This window comes from Diabrotica virgifera, chromosome 6 (genome assembly GCF_917563875.1).
Source record: "Diabrotica virgifera virgifera chromosome 6, PGI_DIABVI_V3a".
Lineage (NCBI taxonomy): Eukaryota > Metazoa > Arthropoda > Insecta > Coleoptera > Chrysomelidae > Diabrotica > Diabrotica virgifera.
Genome location: NC_065448.1, coordinates 236216267 through 236235358, shown reverse-complemented (window position 1 = coordinate 236235358; position 19092 = coordinate 236216267). Strand labels below are relative to the sequence as shown.

Genomic DNA, 19092 nt, shown 5'->3' with positions numbered 1-19092 from the left:
CTTCTAGTCCACAACGACATCCCCGATATTCTTGGAAACCGTCTCCGATCCAGGTTACCCCCTCTACAATCTGCTCAAGCGCTGCAGCAATCCAACTTTGACTTAAATACCCGATGGAGAGAAGATTGGGAAAGTAGGACAGATCCGCATTACCATAGTCTACCGGACATCATAGGGAAACCTGGCGAATTTGAACGTCCCCGTAAGATTTGGGCAGCCCTTAATCGAATTCGAACAAACTGTGGAAGATGCGCCGACTCCCTCCACAGATGGGGTAAACTCCCCTCGCCTTCTTGTGACTGCGGCGCTGCAAGACAGACGATCAGTCACATTGTTCAGGACTGCCCACGCAGAGCATACACAGGCGACCCTATAGACTTTGTAATGGCAACCGAAGGGTCAATCGAATATATAAAAAAATTGGACATCTGTTTGTGATGCATTGTATAATGCATAAATCTAAATATATTCTGTGATATACTTAAGCCATACGCTAAATAAATAAAATCCTGTTTGTTATCCTTCTAATTAGTATGTCTTCTTCTCTTCTTCTTGAATGTTGGCGATCATCATGGTAATCTTTATTTTATCTGCAGCAGCGCGAAAAACCTGCACAGATGTGCTTGTAGGAGGGCATATCTGGGTTCATTTCGCATAATGTGTCCAAAGTATTCTAACTTTAAAGATTTGATGGTGGTTAGTATTTCTCGGTTTTTCCCCATTCTTCTGAGGACCTCGTCATTTGTGACCCGGTCAGTCCACGGGATTTTAAGAATCTCTTCTCTTCTATGACACCCATATAAAGTGAAAAATTTCAGTGCTTGACTATTTATGTCCATTAATGTAAATTATTTCTATGCGTAAATAGATAAAACATATTTTTAACAGTGATCAACTAATAATAACTAAATAACTAAAAAGCCAAACGGATGACGTTAGACAAAGGTGTGTAAAACGAATAACTACTCGTACATAATATTTATGTTATTATGTTAAGGAATGCAGATGAGTCCATATAACAAAAACACCGACCAATTCATAAATCGCACAAACAATACTATTGAATAAATATGATCTCATTATATTCATGAAAAAATATAATCGTTTTTAAATTCAGATTCATGTAATGCCTATGCAATTGCTGTTAGTATAAGTGATGAAAATCAGTGTCTAATTTTAGCCTTCTTAAATTGTTAGCACGTAATAAACACAAGTATAACCGGGTTTACCAACTTATCATACTTTTATTATCGTTGGTTCTGGCCATTGTTAATAATTGTAGATTTGTTAAAATAACTTTTTTAATAGCTGCAACTTCATGCAACGGAGTAACCAGGGTTACAACTACTTGATGGTCTCTGGGGGGTATGGAATACCCTTAGATAAGAGCTTATAGAGCTCAAAGTACATAACGATGGGGGAGGGGGTTTTATCACCCCCAAAACCCATCCCTGGTTACGCCACTGAGTTCATGCTAATTATACAACAATGAAGTCTCCAAAAATTTTATGTTTGGAGAATTTTTAAATCTTAACAACAGCAGGCTTATCTCATATTTTACTGAAGTATGAGTCATCAACTAAAATTATTTCTAAAGAAAATCCATAAGAGAATTTACAAGCTGTTAAAGTCAAATTTCCCCCAACCAGTTCATGTTCATAAATGTTATTGGTACGAGATAGGCTTTGTTCTCAATATAAGTCTTATTCCTGAGATGCAGATACGTCAATTGCGACGTATATGTGCGAGTACAACATGCCAAGATGATGATAATAATAAAAGAAGCAGGAATTAACAACCAAGATCTGAAAATAATTAGAAACTTTACTGGAGTCAGAGTGCATACCTCAGAGTTGAAGGTAAACACGCCGAACATGTGAAAATCATGCGTGGAGTGAGACAAGGCTATATTTTGTCTTCTCTAATCTTCAATCTCTTCCCTGAAAGAATATTTATCGAAGCTGTGCACGAGATTGAAAAAGGTATTCTACTGAACGGGTACCGGCTAAACAGATGACACCATGGTATTTACGGACTAGAAGACCTACAAGTCCTTCCTTTGTCCAAGAACACAATCTTGTATTGCAGTCAACAATATGAACTCAATATAAACATAAAGAAGACAAAGCTTATGCTCACTAGCAAGAAAAAGATAACAAAAGATCAATTCTAAATCAACAAAACCCCTGTAGAAAGAATGACGCACTAGAAACACCTCGGCATCATAAAAATGAAGAGATAAGTGCGCGCATCAGAAAACTAGATCCATTTTCAAGAGGATACCTTGATTCACCTCTCTCTTGAAATAAAAGTAAGAATGCTAATATGCTACGTCTTTTCTGTCCTCTTTTACGATGTCACCTCGAACGAAAATATGTGCAGAAAATTGGAAGCATTGTTGTCAATCTAGTTGTAGGTAGGTCAGCAGTAAATAACAGGTATAGTAAGGGACCGAGTACACTACCTTGTGGGACACCGGATTTTATTTTAAATAGTTTTGAGCGAGCATCTTGTTGTTTTACTAATGAAAAGCGATCTGTCAGATACGATTTTATAATTAAATAATATTGATATGGAAGATTTTTCTTCAGCTTATGGAGGATGAGTCCTGTATGCCACACTTGGTCGAATGCTTGGCTAATATCTAGAAAAGATGCACTACAGTATCTCTTGTTTTCCAGATCATTGCTGATTTGTTTGACTAAACGATGTGTTTGTTCTATTGTTCCATGTTTGCTACGAAAACCAAATTGGTGTTTTGGAATTAATCTTGTTTCTTCTATTATTGGTTCTAATCGACGTAGAAACATTTTTTCAATTAGGTTTGATAATATAGGTAACAGTTTTTTGGGGTCTTTTCCTGGTTTTTGTAACATTATGATCTCTGCTACTTTCCACTGATTGGGAATATGTGCCTACGTAAGAATGTCATGGTTGCGGAATTTGAGAGAGTGGTTTGACTGCACCACTAATGAACTTTTTAGGTCAGCTGTAAACAAAGTCAGGGTAGCCTTGATGATTTCCAATCTCCGATAGGAGTGGAACAAGAAGAAGAAGCCTACGTAAGTATTGCATTAAATATATGTGTTATTGCCATGATTATTTTCTTAATTACGCTTTGCAGGATTTTTCCAGTGACGAGGTCATATCCAGGAGCCTTTTTTGGATTGCATAATGTAACAACACATATTTCATCCCACTAACAGTAAGAGACTAGTTGGAGGGAAAGTGTGTGGCACAGATATAATGAGGTTGTCCTTGGATAGCATCAGGAATTGGACAGAGCTTACAAAAAAATTAATAAGAACAACAGAGAACAGAGGTCAGTTTTATGTTGTAATCGCTAACCTCCGATTAATTAATCTGTATTGCTTATAATGATATAAAAGTGATTTGTGGAAGTCATATGTCATATACTTACCAACAGTTCCCTTAAAAATGTTTCATCTGTTCTACACCACTTAAAATCTTCTTCTAATTCAGGAGGAGGTACTAGATTTAAATAGACAGCGATAGCCTTCAATTTTTCTCGTCTAGAACATAACAAAAATCAATTACCATTATGCTTAATATGAAACATAAAACAAAAGAAAAACAGTTAATATTTAATTTAACAAAAAAACACTGAAAACGTTTGTTCTCTATACTTCCACAAAATTTATTATAACTATGTGGCTACAGCCGTTTCGGCAAAGTGCCTTTCTCAAGTGATTTAGTTTACTTGTGTTTGCCTTTTTAAAGTCTTTAACTGAAGAGGTTGAGGAGTGGGGAGCTGTTTGTCTCGAATTGGTCATTCAGAATTATATCTGTATTTTTTAATTTATTAATTTCCATAGATTCTAATAAAGATAGCTTAAGGCCTTTACTTTGAATATGCAGAATTTGAAACTCTTCATTAAAAGAATGATTATGATCTAGAAGGTGAAGTGCGTATGTAGAAGTGTCTGTTTTTCTATTGTTGAAAGCCCTTTTGTGTTCTGCTATCCGTTTGTCAAAGTTTCTGCGAGTTTGACCGATGTAAGTTTTCGGACAGTCACACAGTGGTTCCAAATGCTGAAAACGTAGTCATGAGGCGAAAAAAGGAGTTCCTATTTAGGGATTTTCATGTTTACAGTTGTTTTCTCATACTATCGTAGAGTCCTAATACGGAGGTATGAGGATCATACTGGATGTATTTTGGTTCACAACTCAGGAACAAGTGAGCCATGTCCGGGGTTATTTTGACCGGCAGAGAAAGTGAAAAAGAACGCGTATATTGAAACTGTAAAACGTTCTATAGTTTATCAAACTTATCGCTGTAAAGCAGATTCTTCTTTTTTATTTAAGTATGTAGTAATGTAAGATGTAACTTAAATCAACATTTATTAACAATAAATGCCCTCAATTTGTTAATACATAAATAGTGAAAATATACCTGAAATAATTAAAATTTTGTAAAGATGCATTCAAAAAGTACAAAATTCTGCATAATTCTGCGACTAATGTTTATTAATCTTAAAATATATAGTAAGGAGATACAGAATCACTTTGGTCTAGCTGCCTATAACTGCCTATGCACTGCTGGCAGTTGTTTGAATACAAAAGTGGGAAATGACGCATATTACATGCTTCTGGCGATTGTTGAGTATGTATGGGCAGTTGTACATAAGTAATAGGTTCTGAATATTGTACTTCATAAAGAAAATATATTGGTAATCAGCAGTTTCAAAAGTCCCTTATAATATAAAATTTTAAACAAAAATGCGACTAAAATAAAATTTTCAAATTTCTTTCGTCCATCTTGGATCCGCCATTTTGTTTAAAAAAAAAGTAATGTTAGATTTGTAATCAGCGACCTTAACCTACCAAATTTGACAAAAAATTTTCCTTTTTGATTGATATTTTCAATTTATATCCGTTATGTTGGATCCGCCATTTTGTTTTTCAGAAAAAATAATGCCAGATTCGTAAGCAACGATGCCAAAAACCCTTAAGAACGAAAGTAATTCCAAAATTTATAAACAATATACGCTTTTAAAGGTTCATGACCACGTTTTCGGCATTTGGAACCACTGTGAGTCACCACAAGTTAGTTTGTAGACACCACTCTGTAGTTGTTTTCTCTTTCGGCTCTTATTGTTCTTAATATCTCAAATCTCAGATATGCAGATGATACAACATTATTAACTGCATCCGAAGAAGAAATGTCCAGCCTGCTGCAGCTAGTGGAAGCCGAAAGCAATATATGTGGTCTCAAGTCAATAAACAAAAAACAAAAATTATGATAGTAGATTATTCAAATTCACTTCAGACAACAGGTTTGAAGTGGTTAACGAGTTCAATTATCAAGGATCCTACATAAGTAATACAGGATCTTGTGAAACAGAAATACGTAGGAGAATAGGCATGGCCAAAAACGCTATGAGTCGATTATCAAAAATCTGGAAAGATCGCTCCTTGTCGAAGAACACCAAAATAAGATTAGTACGTGCCTTAATTTTTCCCATATTTAATTACGGATCCGAAACATGGACAATGAAATCGGACGACAGAAAAAGGATTGACGCCTTTGAAATGTGGTGCTGGAGAAGAATGCTTCGGATCTCATGGACGGAACACAGAACAAATCACTCAATCCTCCAAGAGCTTAATATTCAGACTCGACTTTCCTCTATTTGGCTCTCCACCGTCTTAAAATTTTTCTGCCATATTGCAAGAAGAACTTATGATAGTCTTGAGAGACATACAATTTCGGGAATCGTTGAAGGGCGCAGAAGTAGAGGTCGCTTACCTACTCGATGGACGGATCAAGTACAGAAAGCCAGTGGAAAAACATTCTCTGAATTCATGAGGGAAGCTCAGGACAAAAGCAGGTGGAAAGAGATAGTTGCTCGTATTATAGTTAATCACGAAGCTCAGCAATGAGGAAACGACTGAGGAGGAGAGTTCTTAATATATTTTCTTGTTGTTGTAAGTTCTGAAAGCTGGTGTTATTCCTTTCTTTTTTATGTGTCTGGCTATTTTTGTTGTTATCTTGCCAGACACATAAAAAAGAAAGGAATAACACCAGCTTTCAGAACTAACAACAACTTAAGCAAATATATTAAGAACAATAAGAGCCGAAAGAGAAAACAACTACAGAGTGGTGTCTACAAACTAACTTGTGGTGACTGTCCGAAAACTTACATCGGTCAAACTGGCAGAATCTTTGACAAACGGATAGCAGAACACAAAAGGGCTTTCAACAATAGAAAAACAGACACTTCTACATACGCACTTCACCTTCTAGATCATAATCATTCTTTTAATGAAGAGTTTCAAATTCTGTATTTTCAAAATAAAGGCCTTAGCTATCTTTATTAAAATCTATGGAAATTAATAAATTAAAAAATACAGATATAATTCTGAATGACCAACTCGAGACAAACAGCTCCCCACTCCTCAACCTCTTCAGTTAAAGACTTTAAAAAAGCAAACACATAGTAAACTAAATCACTTGAGAAAGGCACTTTGCCGAAACAGCTATAGTCACATAATTATAATAAATTTTGTGGAAGTATAGAAAACAAACGTTTTCAGTGTAATAGGCAAAAGACGCTACAGTGACATCTATTAAAAACAAACGATATCCGAAGATTTTTTACTTTTGAAATCAATTCAGGTAACAGCCCAACTGACGTAAGGAAGCTAAAAATTGCATTCCATAATACGTCAATCTATCTAGGCAAAACCTCAAACGAATTTGATTTCAAGTACCCAATTGTCTTAGTAAACGAAAAATAAGAAAGAGAGTAAAGATTTAATTTCAACACAGAGTACCACCATTCGCTTATACGCATTTCATTCTTTTGGAATCATCAGAGCGAGATGTGGTACATTCAGGGAGCCTACCACAGGTCGCTCTGACGATTCCAAAATAATGAAATGCGTATAAGCGAATGGTGGTACCCTGTGTTGAAATTAAATCTTAACTGTTTTTCTTATTTTTCGTTTACTGAGACAATTGGGTACTTGGAATCAAATTCGTTTAAGTTTTTGCCTAGATAGATTGACGTGTTATGGAATGTAATTGTTAGATTCCTCACGTCAGTTTACTTACCGGATTTTGTTTGTTTTTTATAAAAAATATACTTACGTTAGTGGTCCAAAATGTTTTACCAAACTTTTTCTTGTGTCAACACTCGCAACGTTGGCTAGTGAAAAATTTCGCAAATCTGGAAATTTAGCAAATGCTGCTTGCTGCAAGAATTTATTTAATATTAGGATGTTAAAAATACATACATAGTTAAATAATGTTTAATAACATAGTTACAGCAATCGCCATCTATGAGGCACCAAAGTCGGACATTTTTATTTAGTCCGAAATATACCGGCAAATCCTCAATGGGTAATACTTTTAAGGGTTATGGTCAGGGATGGCGTTTCTTTAAGAGGAAACAGTAGCGATCAACAGGTAGCGAAAACTCGTTCCAAGATTGCGGCTGTAATTTTGAATATTTTTTCGAGATATTTGGCACACGTATTCGTAATATAATAAAGAATGGCGGTACAGAGCCCAATTTGAAAAATATATTAATATGTGGAAATTACTCTGTAATTAAATACAATATTAAAAAAACGAGCCTGTACCGCCATTAAGAAGAACAAAAAAAATACACTTTCTTCAAATAAACTTTTTTATCCGATGCCTAGATTTTGTCATTTTGGAATTACTAATGAAATAAAAAATTTTAGTAGTTCCAAAATGACACAAAATCTAGGCATCGGATACAAAAGTTTATTTGAAGAAAGTGTATTTTTCTGTTCTTATTAATGGCGGTACAGGTTCGTTTTTTTAATATTGTATTTAATTGCAGAGTAATTTCCACATATTAATATATTTTTCAAATTGGGCTCTGTACCGCCATTCTTTATACTCTGGGCTAATTAGCAAAATTCATGGAAAAGTTATTTATAGTCTGTTCGCTAAACTCAGACGTAACTTTTTAAATATTTTAGTCGGTAATTTTGCCAATTTTAGTAAAATTGACAAAAAATAATTACTAAATAGTTAATAATCACTAAATAGTTAGTAACTTTGCAAATTTTTGCAAAGTTGGCAAAAAACAAAAAAATTATCGACTAAAATATCTAGCCAGTTGCGTCTGAGTTTAGCGAACCGACTATACCAGCAATTTTATTGCTGGAATGGAATTATAAGATCCTATATATTAATAATATAGGTATGCAAAGTCCGCAGATAGTGTGCTACTTTTTTATAAACAAAATGGCGCCGACAAATCGTATTTTTTTCAATTATTGCTCTATAACTCCGAAGATTTTAACTTTACAACAAAAACACCGAAATAAAAATTCACCGCAATTAAATTTTGCATAGAGATCTGTTTTTCACGATTTGCTTCGACGAAAATTTTCCTCGGAAAATGCGGGTTTTCCTAACAAAAACTCTAATTTTCAAATAAAGTTTTAGGTAAGTAATTATTAATCAATAATTAAATAACTTTTAGTCACATCAAAGCTTTCATGGTATAGATTGTAATTCCAGAAGCCGGTGAAAATTAAACGAATATTTTAGCAACAATTCAATTGTTAATTAACAATTTACGATCGCAATAATCACCAAAAGAATAATGATACATTGATCAAACTTATAAAGATTATAAAGATGAGATGCTTATTTAATATTTTATCGACAAAATATAAATTTTTCTTTTTTTGCATAATCTTTAAATTTTGAAAAAAAAAATAGTTATAATACGCTGGTCTAATTAGTAAAGTACAAAGAAAGGTTATTTACCAGCAATTTTATTGCTGGCATCGAATTATAAGATCCTATATATTATTAATATAGGTATGCAAAGTCCGCAGATAGTGTGCTACTTTTTTTTATAAAAAAAATGGCGCCGACAAATCGTATTTTTTTCAATTATTGCTCTATAACTCCGAAGAATTTAGCTTTACACCAAAAACACTCAAATAAAAATTCATCCCAATTTAATTCTACATAGTGGCAAGTTTTCCCGATTTGCTCCGACGAAAATTTTCCTAGGAAAATGTGGGTTTTCCCAACAAAATCTCGAATTTTCAAATACATTTTCTGGGCCAGTAATTATTTATTAATAATTATATAGCTTGGTGAAATAAAAGCTTTCTTGGTATAGATTATAAATTCAGAAGCCGGTGAAAATGAAACGAATATTTTAGCAACAATTCAATTGTTAATTAACAACTTACAGTCGCAATAACAACCAAAATAATCATGAGACATTGATTAAACTTAGAAAGATTATAAAGGTGTGATGCCTATTCAATATCTTGTCGACAAAATATAATTATTTTCATTTTTTTGCATAATCTTTAAATGTTAAAAAAATTGTTATAAACAAATTAACATTTCTCAGAAATTGTTTATTATATTCTAATTTTAAAAAACACTTAAAATGCGTATTTCATATTTCTTTAAAATGAATGCTTTAAAAAATTTTTACAACCATTTGCAAAAAAGTTATGAAACAGCAAAGTAAATATACGATTTCTCCGTTGTTTATAGTTTGTTTAATTGTTTCAAAGTTTAAATGTGAGTCTATGGTACAAACTAATTACTCACAAAGAATGTCAAAAATTAGTGCAATGGTTATATTTTAATCAAAGATTAAAAATATTTTTTTTTGTAATTTTTAGCGCAAAAGTATACAGATCGGCCTGATACAGAGTCGGAGCTAAAATGTTCACTCGAAGTGACTGACACGCAGCATACATTATTTATTAAAAGTGTACGTTGCGCGGCCGGTCGTCGCTCCGAGTGAAAATTTTAGCTACAGTACTGTATTAGTCTACTTTCGCGCGTGTAAATTACAAAAAAATTAAGAATGTATACTAAAGTTACCTGTAAACTAGTTATTTTCGAATAATGGATCTGTGTCATGTCTCGATCAGTAAGCGGGTCTCCTGATTCATCGCTTATTTCAAACCTGGAGTAAAATTTTAGCATCTCCAAGAGCTGAAAAGAAAAAAAAACATTATTATTTTTGGTTATTTAACCTCTTTGTGTGTGACACATTTAGTCGAGTATCTCTGATTTATAGCATTTATTTATACAAAAAAATATATATTGTTGTAGTTGTTTTATAATGAGCAATGAAAATAATTAATTAATTAATGTAATTATTAAAAGTCACCTTAATCTCATAAAAATTTATGGAATTATGAAATTAACAATAAGTAATATGCATAACAGAAAACAAAATATTTATTTTCTAGGTATTTCGAAATTAATATTTGTAAAGTTTTAATCAACCGATTGAACGCTACACCAAGCTCCGCTTGGTATTTGTCCCTCGTACTACTATCGTCAAATTAATTTGTTCAACTCTTCTAAGGTATTTAAACCGATACAAATTTGTACTCGCTTTTTTCCATTACCAAGTCAATGAGCAACAATATTGGCATAAATTATTGTGTTGTGTTTTGGCCGTTAGACATACGGCCGCGGCCCCAACCTGGGGAAGACAGCTATAGTCAAATAATACCTGGGAAAGAAAACTGTAGCCCATACTACCTTGCAGAGCAGAACTGGCTCGCAACCGCCCACAGTATCCTGATGCATCAGAAGAATGAGTTATACAAGATAGCTCTAGACTTCCCATAACTACCGGCAGCAATAAGTTCTACAGAGATTGGGAACCTCCCTTGAGAACTGTATGACAGGAAGATTTAAAGCTGAGTACTTTTTTATCTTAATAATTTTTATACCGGTAACCAGCAGGGTCTCTATCATAGTTTAAGAAACTTAGTTTTGTTGGCTGTACCTAACAATATGATTTTTGTTATTTTTTTATTTCAATAAATGTAGTGTATTTAGCATGATTTGATAGACTTTTATTTCCTGTGCCTTTCTGGGATGGGCGTGAAGGAAGAATGAACAGGGAACGAACTCAGGGCTGAGCAGTCGGGCAGAGGACCATTCTGATAGATGAAACGGTGGACGTTTTTCTTTTGAATATCCTAAGGGATGTTCGAGGAATTCCTCCCCTCGTTTCTCCCAGCAGTGTGGTGTTGCTTAATGCCCTGGTCTTGCTATGATCAGGACGTTACATATTATTAACATCCTATGGTATTTAGGTCCTCTAATTATATTATGCCCGAAGTATTCTGTTTTTCTCCTCTTTATGATGTTTATGGGTAGACGTTCTGAATTCATCATTTGAAGAATATCTTCATTGGAAGGGTGCGAAACCCTTCTTAGAATATATTTAGGATCCCTCAAAAATACAACAATTCGAATGCTTCTAATTTGTTTAGCATTGTGGTTTTTAAAGTACATATATCACAACGATACAATAGGTTAGACCACACATAAGATTTCAGGACCACACATCGACAGGCTTCTCTTACATAAAATTGGTTTCCAAGTCATAAAAGCCTTACGTTATATTTCGATCTTGGTTATTATGTCTTCATCAGAGTCACAATTTACATTTAACCACACCTGCCAAGGTATTTAAATGGTTTACATGTTCTATCTCCTCTCCATTAAGAGACAACAGACCTTGATTTAAATTAATATTTCTAAAAGTTTTGCATCACCAAAAATTATGCACAATTTTATAGTTGATTTTCTCGTGAATTGATTAACGGATTCCGCTAATTTTTTTTAATATTCCAAATTTTTCCTTTGGAATGACACTGTTAGTCAAATGTTTACCCAAACTTCTTTTTTGGGATTATACCGGGTGGAAGAAAAGAAGTCTCTTTCTTATGTTAAGTTTGAGATACCCTGTAGTGAAAACCAGGTACAAATGTGAGTATACGTCGAAATCATATTGTAGTCTTATGTTTTCGTTTTGTGAACATATTGTTTTTTATTTTCGCTGATATCTTTAAAAACCAAGAAAATATATGGTTATATTCTTTAACATGTACTGCAACAATAAAAAATAATAACAGTTAACAAAACTTTAAAACAGAAAGAAACACCCTTTTTTAGTACCGTGTCCAAATTTTAGGCGTTAATAGCTTCCTTGGCAGTATCGTTCTCGCTCTCGCGGAGCATATGACAGTTCATCTGCTGATGTCAGTCCATTGACGAAGGTTTCACAACCATGAATATTTCTTGCTGCCAATTCCCCTTTTTCCCTCGATGTTTCCCTTGAGTATTATCTGCAGCATCCTGTATCTGCTAGGTCTCATTATATGCTCCAGATATTGAAGAAACATAACTTAAACTACATGTGGCATGTGACAATTTATCTGCTGATGCCAATCCATTGACGAAGGTTTCACAGCCATGAATATTTCTTGCTACTGCTACCAATTTCTCTTTTCACTTATCTTTCCCTTGAGTATTATCTGCTGCATCCAGTATCTGCTAACTCTCATTATATGCCCCAGATATTGAAGAAACATAACGTAGACTAATATCGCGTGTTTCTCCCTCGACTTTAAAAGTAAAATCTGATAAAATCCACGTAGCCATAAATACATGGCACAATAACAAATGATAGATCATTAATTAATATGTGTTGACATTTCAACAGTTTCAACAGTATTTGCTAAAAGTTTGAATTGTGGTAGGAAACGCACCATCTATCGATAAGGTTTGGTGGTTAATATAGATAAGATGTTTCTTAAAAACTCATAAAAATTCACATTACGCATATGCTTCACATTTGAAACAAAAAACTAGAAGTAACGAAACGTATGCAGTTGATTCTGTTAAGTTTGACCTTTTTAGCATCCATGGCTTTCATTAATATTTAGGACCCTGGTATACAATTCTCCCTGGTCCTGTCTTTCAAAATACCTTTCCCTGAGGAATGAGTTGCAACAATAACGATTTATTTATTGCTCTAAAACCGGTTGAGATATGCAAATGAAATTTTGGGGGTTTTAAGCGGTTACATAGTTCTTGCTGGTAAAAAAGTGACTTTTTAAAAAAATTATATCTCGAAAACTAAAAAATATTTTTATTTATAACTGAAACATGTAAAAGTATAGTACTTAAGGTACTCCCAAAAAAAAATTTCAGCCAAAAATATTCATTTTTGTTGAGTTGACTACAATTTTTTGACAACAGCCCTTTTTTTGCGGTGGGCAGCATAACTAAGTCCAGTCTCATCTGAAATCAAAAAATCAAAAAGTTTCTTGTAGTTTATACCTATGGTTAGTGAATGAACGAAGGAATTTTTATTAGGTGAAGTTGTTTTTGTTTTATAAAAAAAACTACTTTAAAAATGGTCATTTTTGAAAAAATGAGAAAAATTGGGGTCGAAAATGTGTTTAAACTTATGTAAAATCTTCAAATTTCATTTTTTTTCCTTCTTTCATTCATTAGCCAGAGGTATAAACTACAAGAAACTTTTTGACTTTTGATTTCAGATGAGACTGGACTTAGTTATGCTGCCTACCGCAAAAAAAACTGTTGTCGAAAAATTGCAGTCAACTCTACAAAAATGAATATTTTTGGCTGAAAATGTTTTGGAGAGTACCTTAAGTACTATACTTTCACATGTTCCAATTATAAATAAAACTAATTATTAGTTTTCGAGATATAATTTTTTTAAAAAGTCACTTTTTTTACCGGCAAGACCTATGTAACCCCTTAAGAGGTGGTTATTGCGCATTTTTTGACATAGAATGAAGAATTTTATATTCATCATTGGCGCGCTACGGGTCCAGTTTAAAAGAAAAATTTCAACATCCCGTATCTCGGAAACGAAGCATTTGCGGACATAGGTATGTTTATAAAGCCAACTATCAATTATTTTTTCATGTAAAATTACCCGGTAAAGTTTGTCATACTTATTTAAAAACAGCCTGTATTGACGAAAAGCATGGCTAGTTGTTAAAGTACCTGTTTTATTATCCAACATAAGGGAATGAATCAGAAAACAAAATGTTAAGAAAACCTGAGGCTATAGTTGGGTTTTAATTTCAGTATTTTATAAATGCTAGAGTATTCCACAGGCTCACGCGAACTTTGAGAAAAAAATCACAGCTTGATTGGTATATCCGGTATACAATGACAATTACCTGTCTAGCAACAATATCATTACAGCGATATTGTTAAATAATAAGGCTATAACATTAGAAAAATCACTCGGACAAGTCGGACAACAGATTTAGGAAATTCGAGACGTCAAAAATGACCCATTTTAAGGTGGTGCGTTAATTTTTTGGAGTAGTGTATAAACCAGGTAAAGTTAAATCGAATATTGCCGATTATGTCTGGATAAACTAATTATTTTTAGCTGACCCAGACATAGTTGATGAAAATGTAATACCTAACATAAAATGAAACTTTGCAAATTCTTGATAACAATGAGGTTATACAAAATCCACAACGGCCACAACTAAATTGTCGTGGATAAAAATAAAACTCAGACACCGACACAGCACGTAGCACAGCGTATTAAGAGAGGACCTTATTCATGTTATAGAAAACGGCAATACGCGAATTTTGAAGGACACAAATGCATAAAAGCTACTATTTCAGCTGACGAACAAAGTGTAATCTAATCCTTGAAACAAAACCCTTGCAAAAATACATTTATTTGTTATATTAAGAATTGTCACCAAAAGAAAATGAAAAATAATTCTTGAAAGAAAATGCTTGCAAAAATATATTATACTTTATTTCTTATCTACAGAATTACCACCAATATTTTGGAAGATATGGTGTAAATATTTTACGGAATTCAAATTAATTCTTCTCTTCTCTTCCTCCCCTTTTTGTGTAGACATGGCTTTATCTGTGTGCCTCCAGTAAGGTGTCGTTCTTTCGTTTTCGTGCTCTTGTCACCAGGGCCGTCTTAACCCGGGGGTGCAAGGGGTGCGAAGCACCCGGGCGCCAAGTCCAAGGGGCGCAAGCCGAACTCTTGCTAGGCTCAAACTTGCGCTCCTTGTCCTTAAAAAACTACAAATAACAAAATTATACAAGTGCACTTTCGGTATTTTTTACAGAGGCATTAATGCTTAGGTACTACACCTACGATATGAAAATGAAATATGAAACCCATTTAAATTAGGAGCAAAGTTCCCATTCTGCTGACAAAAGTATAATTATTGCGGTTTTGCGGAGCTATATATGTAAAAGCTCCGCATTACTTTTGTTAAAGTCGTCGTTATTTTTTAAAGGTGGTGGTAGTATCTTTTATGATGGCTGAAGTTAGTCTTCGACGATGGCCGAACTTTTTTAACGGTTACTGATACTACCGAACAAGGATTAGCAAATTATTTGTTAGAATGTTTGAAATTAATGAATATTGATTTAGATGATTTACGACGCCAAGGGGATAAATGATAATGGGATAAATATCAGAGGAAAAAATATGGGCTTCAAAAAAAAGTTTAGTCTTAGATTAATCCTGGTGCTCTTATGTTCCTTGTGCAGCTCACAGCCTTAGTTTAGTGCTAAAATTATGCTGTTAAATGCTCATTGGAAATAACAATTTGTTTATTCAATTTTTCAAGAAAGGACATCGCACACATCTTATGGAAAATATAATGTCACTCAAATTCAATAAAATTTATACGATTAGATCCGTTTTAAATTAACGGTCAATTTTTATCATTGCGTCAACTCTTAATTATGATTAATTACGGCGCAAATTGCAATTAAAGTTTATCGAAATCACATTTTTGGAGTCCATAAAGTGTTAGTAACAATCATTATTGCTCTGAGTGCTATTCAAAACAGCTTAAACCCCGCTGGGCCTAAGCGGATTAGTGAAACTAATCCGCTGATTTATGGAGTACCGATAATCTGGGTATTTTAAAATATTTTTTCTCTCTCTAACTTATGTACGTACCCATTTGATTTCAGATTTATTTATATCAGTTTCTGCTCTTATTATTGAAAATACAGAGTTGACGCAATGATAAGATTTGACCGTTAACTTAAAACGAATCTATTCGTATAAATTTTATTGAATTTGAGTGACATTATATTTTCCATAAGATGTGTGCGATGTCCTTTATGTTTTTTTTCCTCATCAACATTACGGTTGAATGTCAGAATGAATAAGATACCCACTTTTACATTAAAACCGCTTTCAAATACGCGATGTGAGAGTAAAATTGACTCATTAAAATACTTCGTTTTAATATGGGGAAAATTTACGATGTATTATTATAAATTTCTGACAACAACAACTACGACAATGACACAAGAAACATCGCAAGCTGATTGATGAAAAAATTAAAGAATGTTTATCGGCTCTGTCTTGACATGGTACAATATTTTAGCAAAGGTTTAATATTATTATCAACAAAACTTTGCAAACGAGCGATATTATTATTTCCGAAACTGTCAACATGCTTGATCAAGTCAATAAAGATTTAGCCAATAACCAGAGGAGGATTTGAAGATTTGCTGTCCCTGGGCTATCCACAACTTTCCGCCCTCCCCTACGCATTTTTTCCTTTTTTACCAAAATTTGCCGCCCCCTAAATTCTGCCGCCCTGGGCTATAGCCTATTCAGCCCATATATAAATCTAGCCCTGTCAATAACCACACTGACACTGCGTTTGAGCAGATATTAATTGACTCAGTATCAATTGCTAAAGAACTAGATTGCGAAACAAATTTTCTGAAACTGTTCGTCCATGTCCCCGAAAAATACATCGCAATCTCAATTACGGGACTGCAGACGAGCCTCTTTTAGACTCAGAACAAAATTTTAAAGTTAACTTTAGGTGAAAGATTTGAAATGTTGAGCAAACATAATTATAATTTTTCTTTCCTGGAAAATGTATCGAGTTGGAGAAACTCGGAAGAAAACTTGACAACAACGCAATGCTTAAATTGAAAAAAAAAACTAGCGCATGAAATGAGAACGAATTAAAATTTCTTACCAATATTTTTTATAAATAAAGACATAACCCCACTCGATATTATCAGTTATATGTATATTCTTATAATTTACTCTGTGTTTTCCCAAATTTTCTAGGTGTCTAAGGATATATTTAACAGTTCCAGTAACAGTAGCTGAAGATCATCATCATCATCAGGGCTATTAATTCCTAAGCTGAAGATAAAAGGTCTTTTTCTAAACTTAAATTGATCAAAACTTATCTGCACTCAACAATGGCCCAAGACAGATTAACAAACCCGGCTTTAATACTTAAGTATAGAAAAGCAGGTAAAAATAGATACCACCGAAGTAATAAAAACTTTTGCCAAATTAAAAGCTAGAAAAATTGACTTTGATATGTGTTATAAAATTGATCTTGTTTGAATACTGAAACCACGTTTTTTTTTTTTAATATAGTTTAATTAGTTTTAATTTTACCGTACCTATAACGTATATAATCTTCTGACCAAAGGGGGCGCAAAGACGAGTATTGCACCCCGGCGCCGTGTGTGCTTAAGACGGCCCTGCTTGTCACTGACCGTCTTCCTACTGTTGTCCTACTTGTATGCTTACCACTCTATTTGTTGCCATTCGGCTTATGCGGTCATTCCATTCTACTCTTCTCTTTCTTACCCAGTTATAATTTTCTCCATCTTGCATATGTGTCGCATGTCTGTACTTCTAGCTTTGTCCCATAGTGTCTGACCATCTATTTTTCTAAGGGTTTTCATTTCGCAACCTGTTATCAATGTATTCTCCTATTCTAAAATTTATATAAATATGTGATTTTAATAATTATCTAGTGGTTTTGCTATGAGATCTTAGACTATTACTTCCTGAAATGACTCAATAACCATATTGAAGAACTGATAAGAAAGATTCAGACTTTATTCAGGATTTACGTTGGTAAACCTCACCTAAGAGTAAATTATTGACGTATCACATTCAAAATGATCGATTCTCTGACGTTAATTATTTGGTCTTTTAGATTTTTTCAACTGTTGAGGATATCCATTTAGTGTTTTATTACAATTACGGAAGAACATTAACCACTTGTTGGTAGTGACTAATATTTGTTTTATTGTTAACAAGTATAAGTGTAAGGCACACGTGTTTTTGCTATTATTTATGTGTATGTTCTTTCAATTACAACAGTGAACAGTGAACATCTTGCAATAACTGCTTTACTTAATGTGAGTAACTATCTAGTTAGAAATAATTTTTATAAACATTGAAGTGAATCAACATTCTTGGTTCATGGTTAAATTCTTAAATTTATAATGACGATTATTTTAAAATTGCGCAGATTTCACATCATGAAGTTTGTTTTAATCCCTCGATGACTTTAATTTAGACATTATACACTCACGGCACAAAATTCCGCCACTAAAAATTTTGTATAAAATTTTGTATTTACTAATATAAACATTAACATAACTATTTATACAGGGTTTAAATTAATTTTTTTTTAATTATATTAGTTCCAATATTTAGATTACATCATCACACCTAGATGGATGACGTCACTAGTATGATATTTATGCCAAAAAATTATAATTTAAAAATAAAAATCGATCTTTTTCGGGATTTATGTCCAGAGTCTCCCATTCTCAAGAAAATGAATTTATTCCAACTCAAACGTCCTCACTGTATTTGTTTATAAGCCAAAATATTGTTCATAACTTTAAAACAGTGCTGAGGCCGCTTAAATAATCCGATTTTAATTCTGTAAAGTGTATTAGATAGGTAGAGAACCTCTTTATATGTAAAAAAAATTAGCAAACTTCTAAATGGTCTACTTTTTGTTCAGAAAGTTCTTAAAAAATTTAGATTACAAAATTATTATGCAAAATCTATTAGGTCGCTTTTAATGAAATTTGGTGGACGGTTTAAGTATGCTGTAAGAATTTTCTAAGTAAATTACGAAGGTTCTAAGTGCAACCAAAGTGGTTGAAAAACATTGAATAAAACAGTCTTTTTGCCCCCTTATTTTCTATTTATTGCTATTTTGCAGAAAGGGTAATAATTTAAGACATTTTAAACCAGTCGTATATTATACAAAATTCAATAATCTTTATTTTCTTTCCGTACGACTTTGTTCCAAAATGAATCGTTTTAAAGTTATAAGCAATGAAAGTAGAAAAAAATCGATATTTTTCTAAATTTTTAAATATTTCTTTTTTATTAATGTTCCGGGTATATTTGAGAAGGAGCATAAGTCATTTATAATTATTGAAGCTGTCACCTAACTTTATCTGCA

General features: G+C 33.2%; 2 protein-coding genes across 2 annotated transcripts in view; one reads left to right on the top strand and one right to left on the bottom strand.

The window, feature by feature from the left end:
• LOC126887340 (RNA helicase aquarius) overlaps positions 1–19092 on the bottom strand; it is a 200932-nt gene that overhangs the window by 52675 nt on the left and 129165 nt on the right. Inside the window, exons 6-8 of the mRNA XM_050654788.1 lie at positions 9866–9979; positions 7115–7218; positions 3422–3533 (exon numbers count right to left, since the gene is read on the bottom strand). Of these exons, the coding sequence (XP_050510745.1) occupies positions 3422–3533; positions 7115–7218; positions 9866–9979 (330 nt within the window). The remainder of the gene's footprint in view (positions 1–3421; positions 3534–7114; positions 7219–9865; positions 9980–19092) is intronic.
• LOC126887342 (G-protein coupled receptor Mth2-like) overlaps positions 17765–19092 on the top strand; it is an 83256-nt gene continuing 81928 nt past the window's right edge. Inside the window, exon 1 of the mRNA XM_050654791.1 lies at positions 17765–18025. The gene's annotated coding sequence lies outside the window, so the exon portion shown is untranslated. The remainder of the gene's footprint in view (positions 18026–19092) is intronic.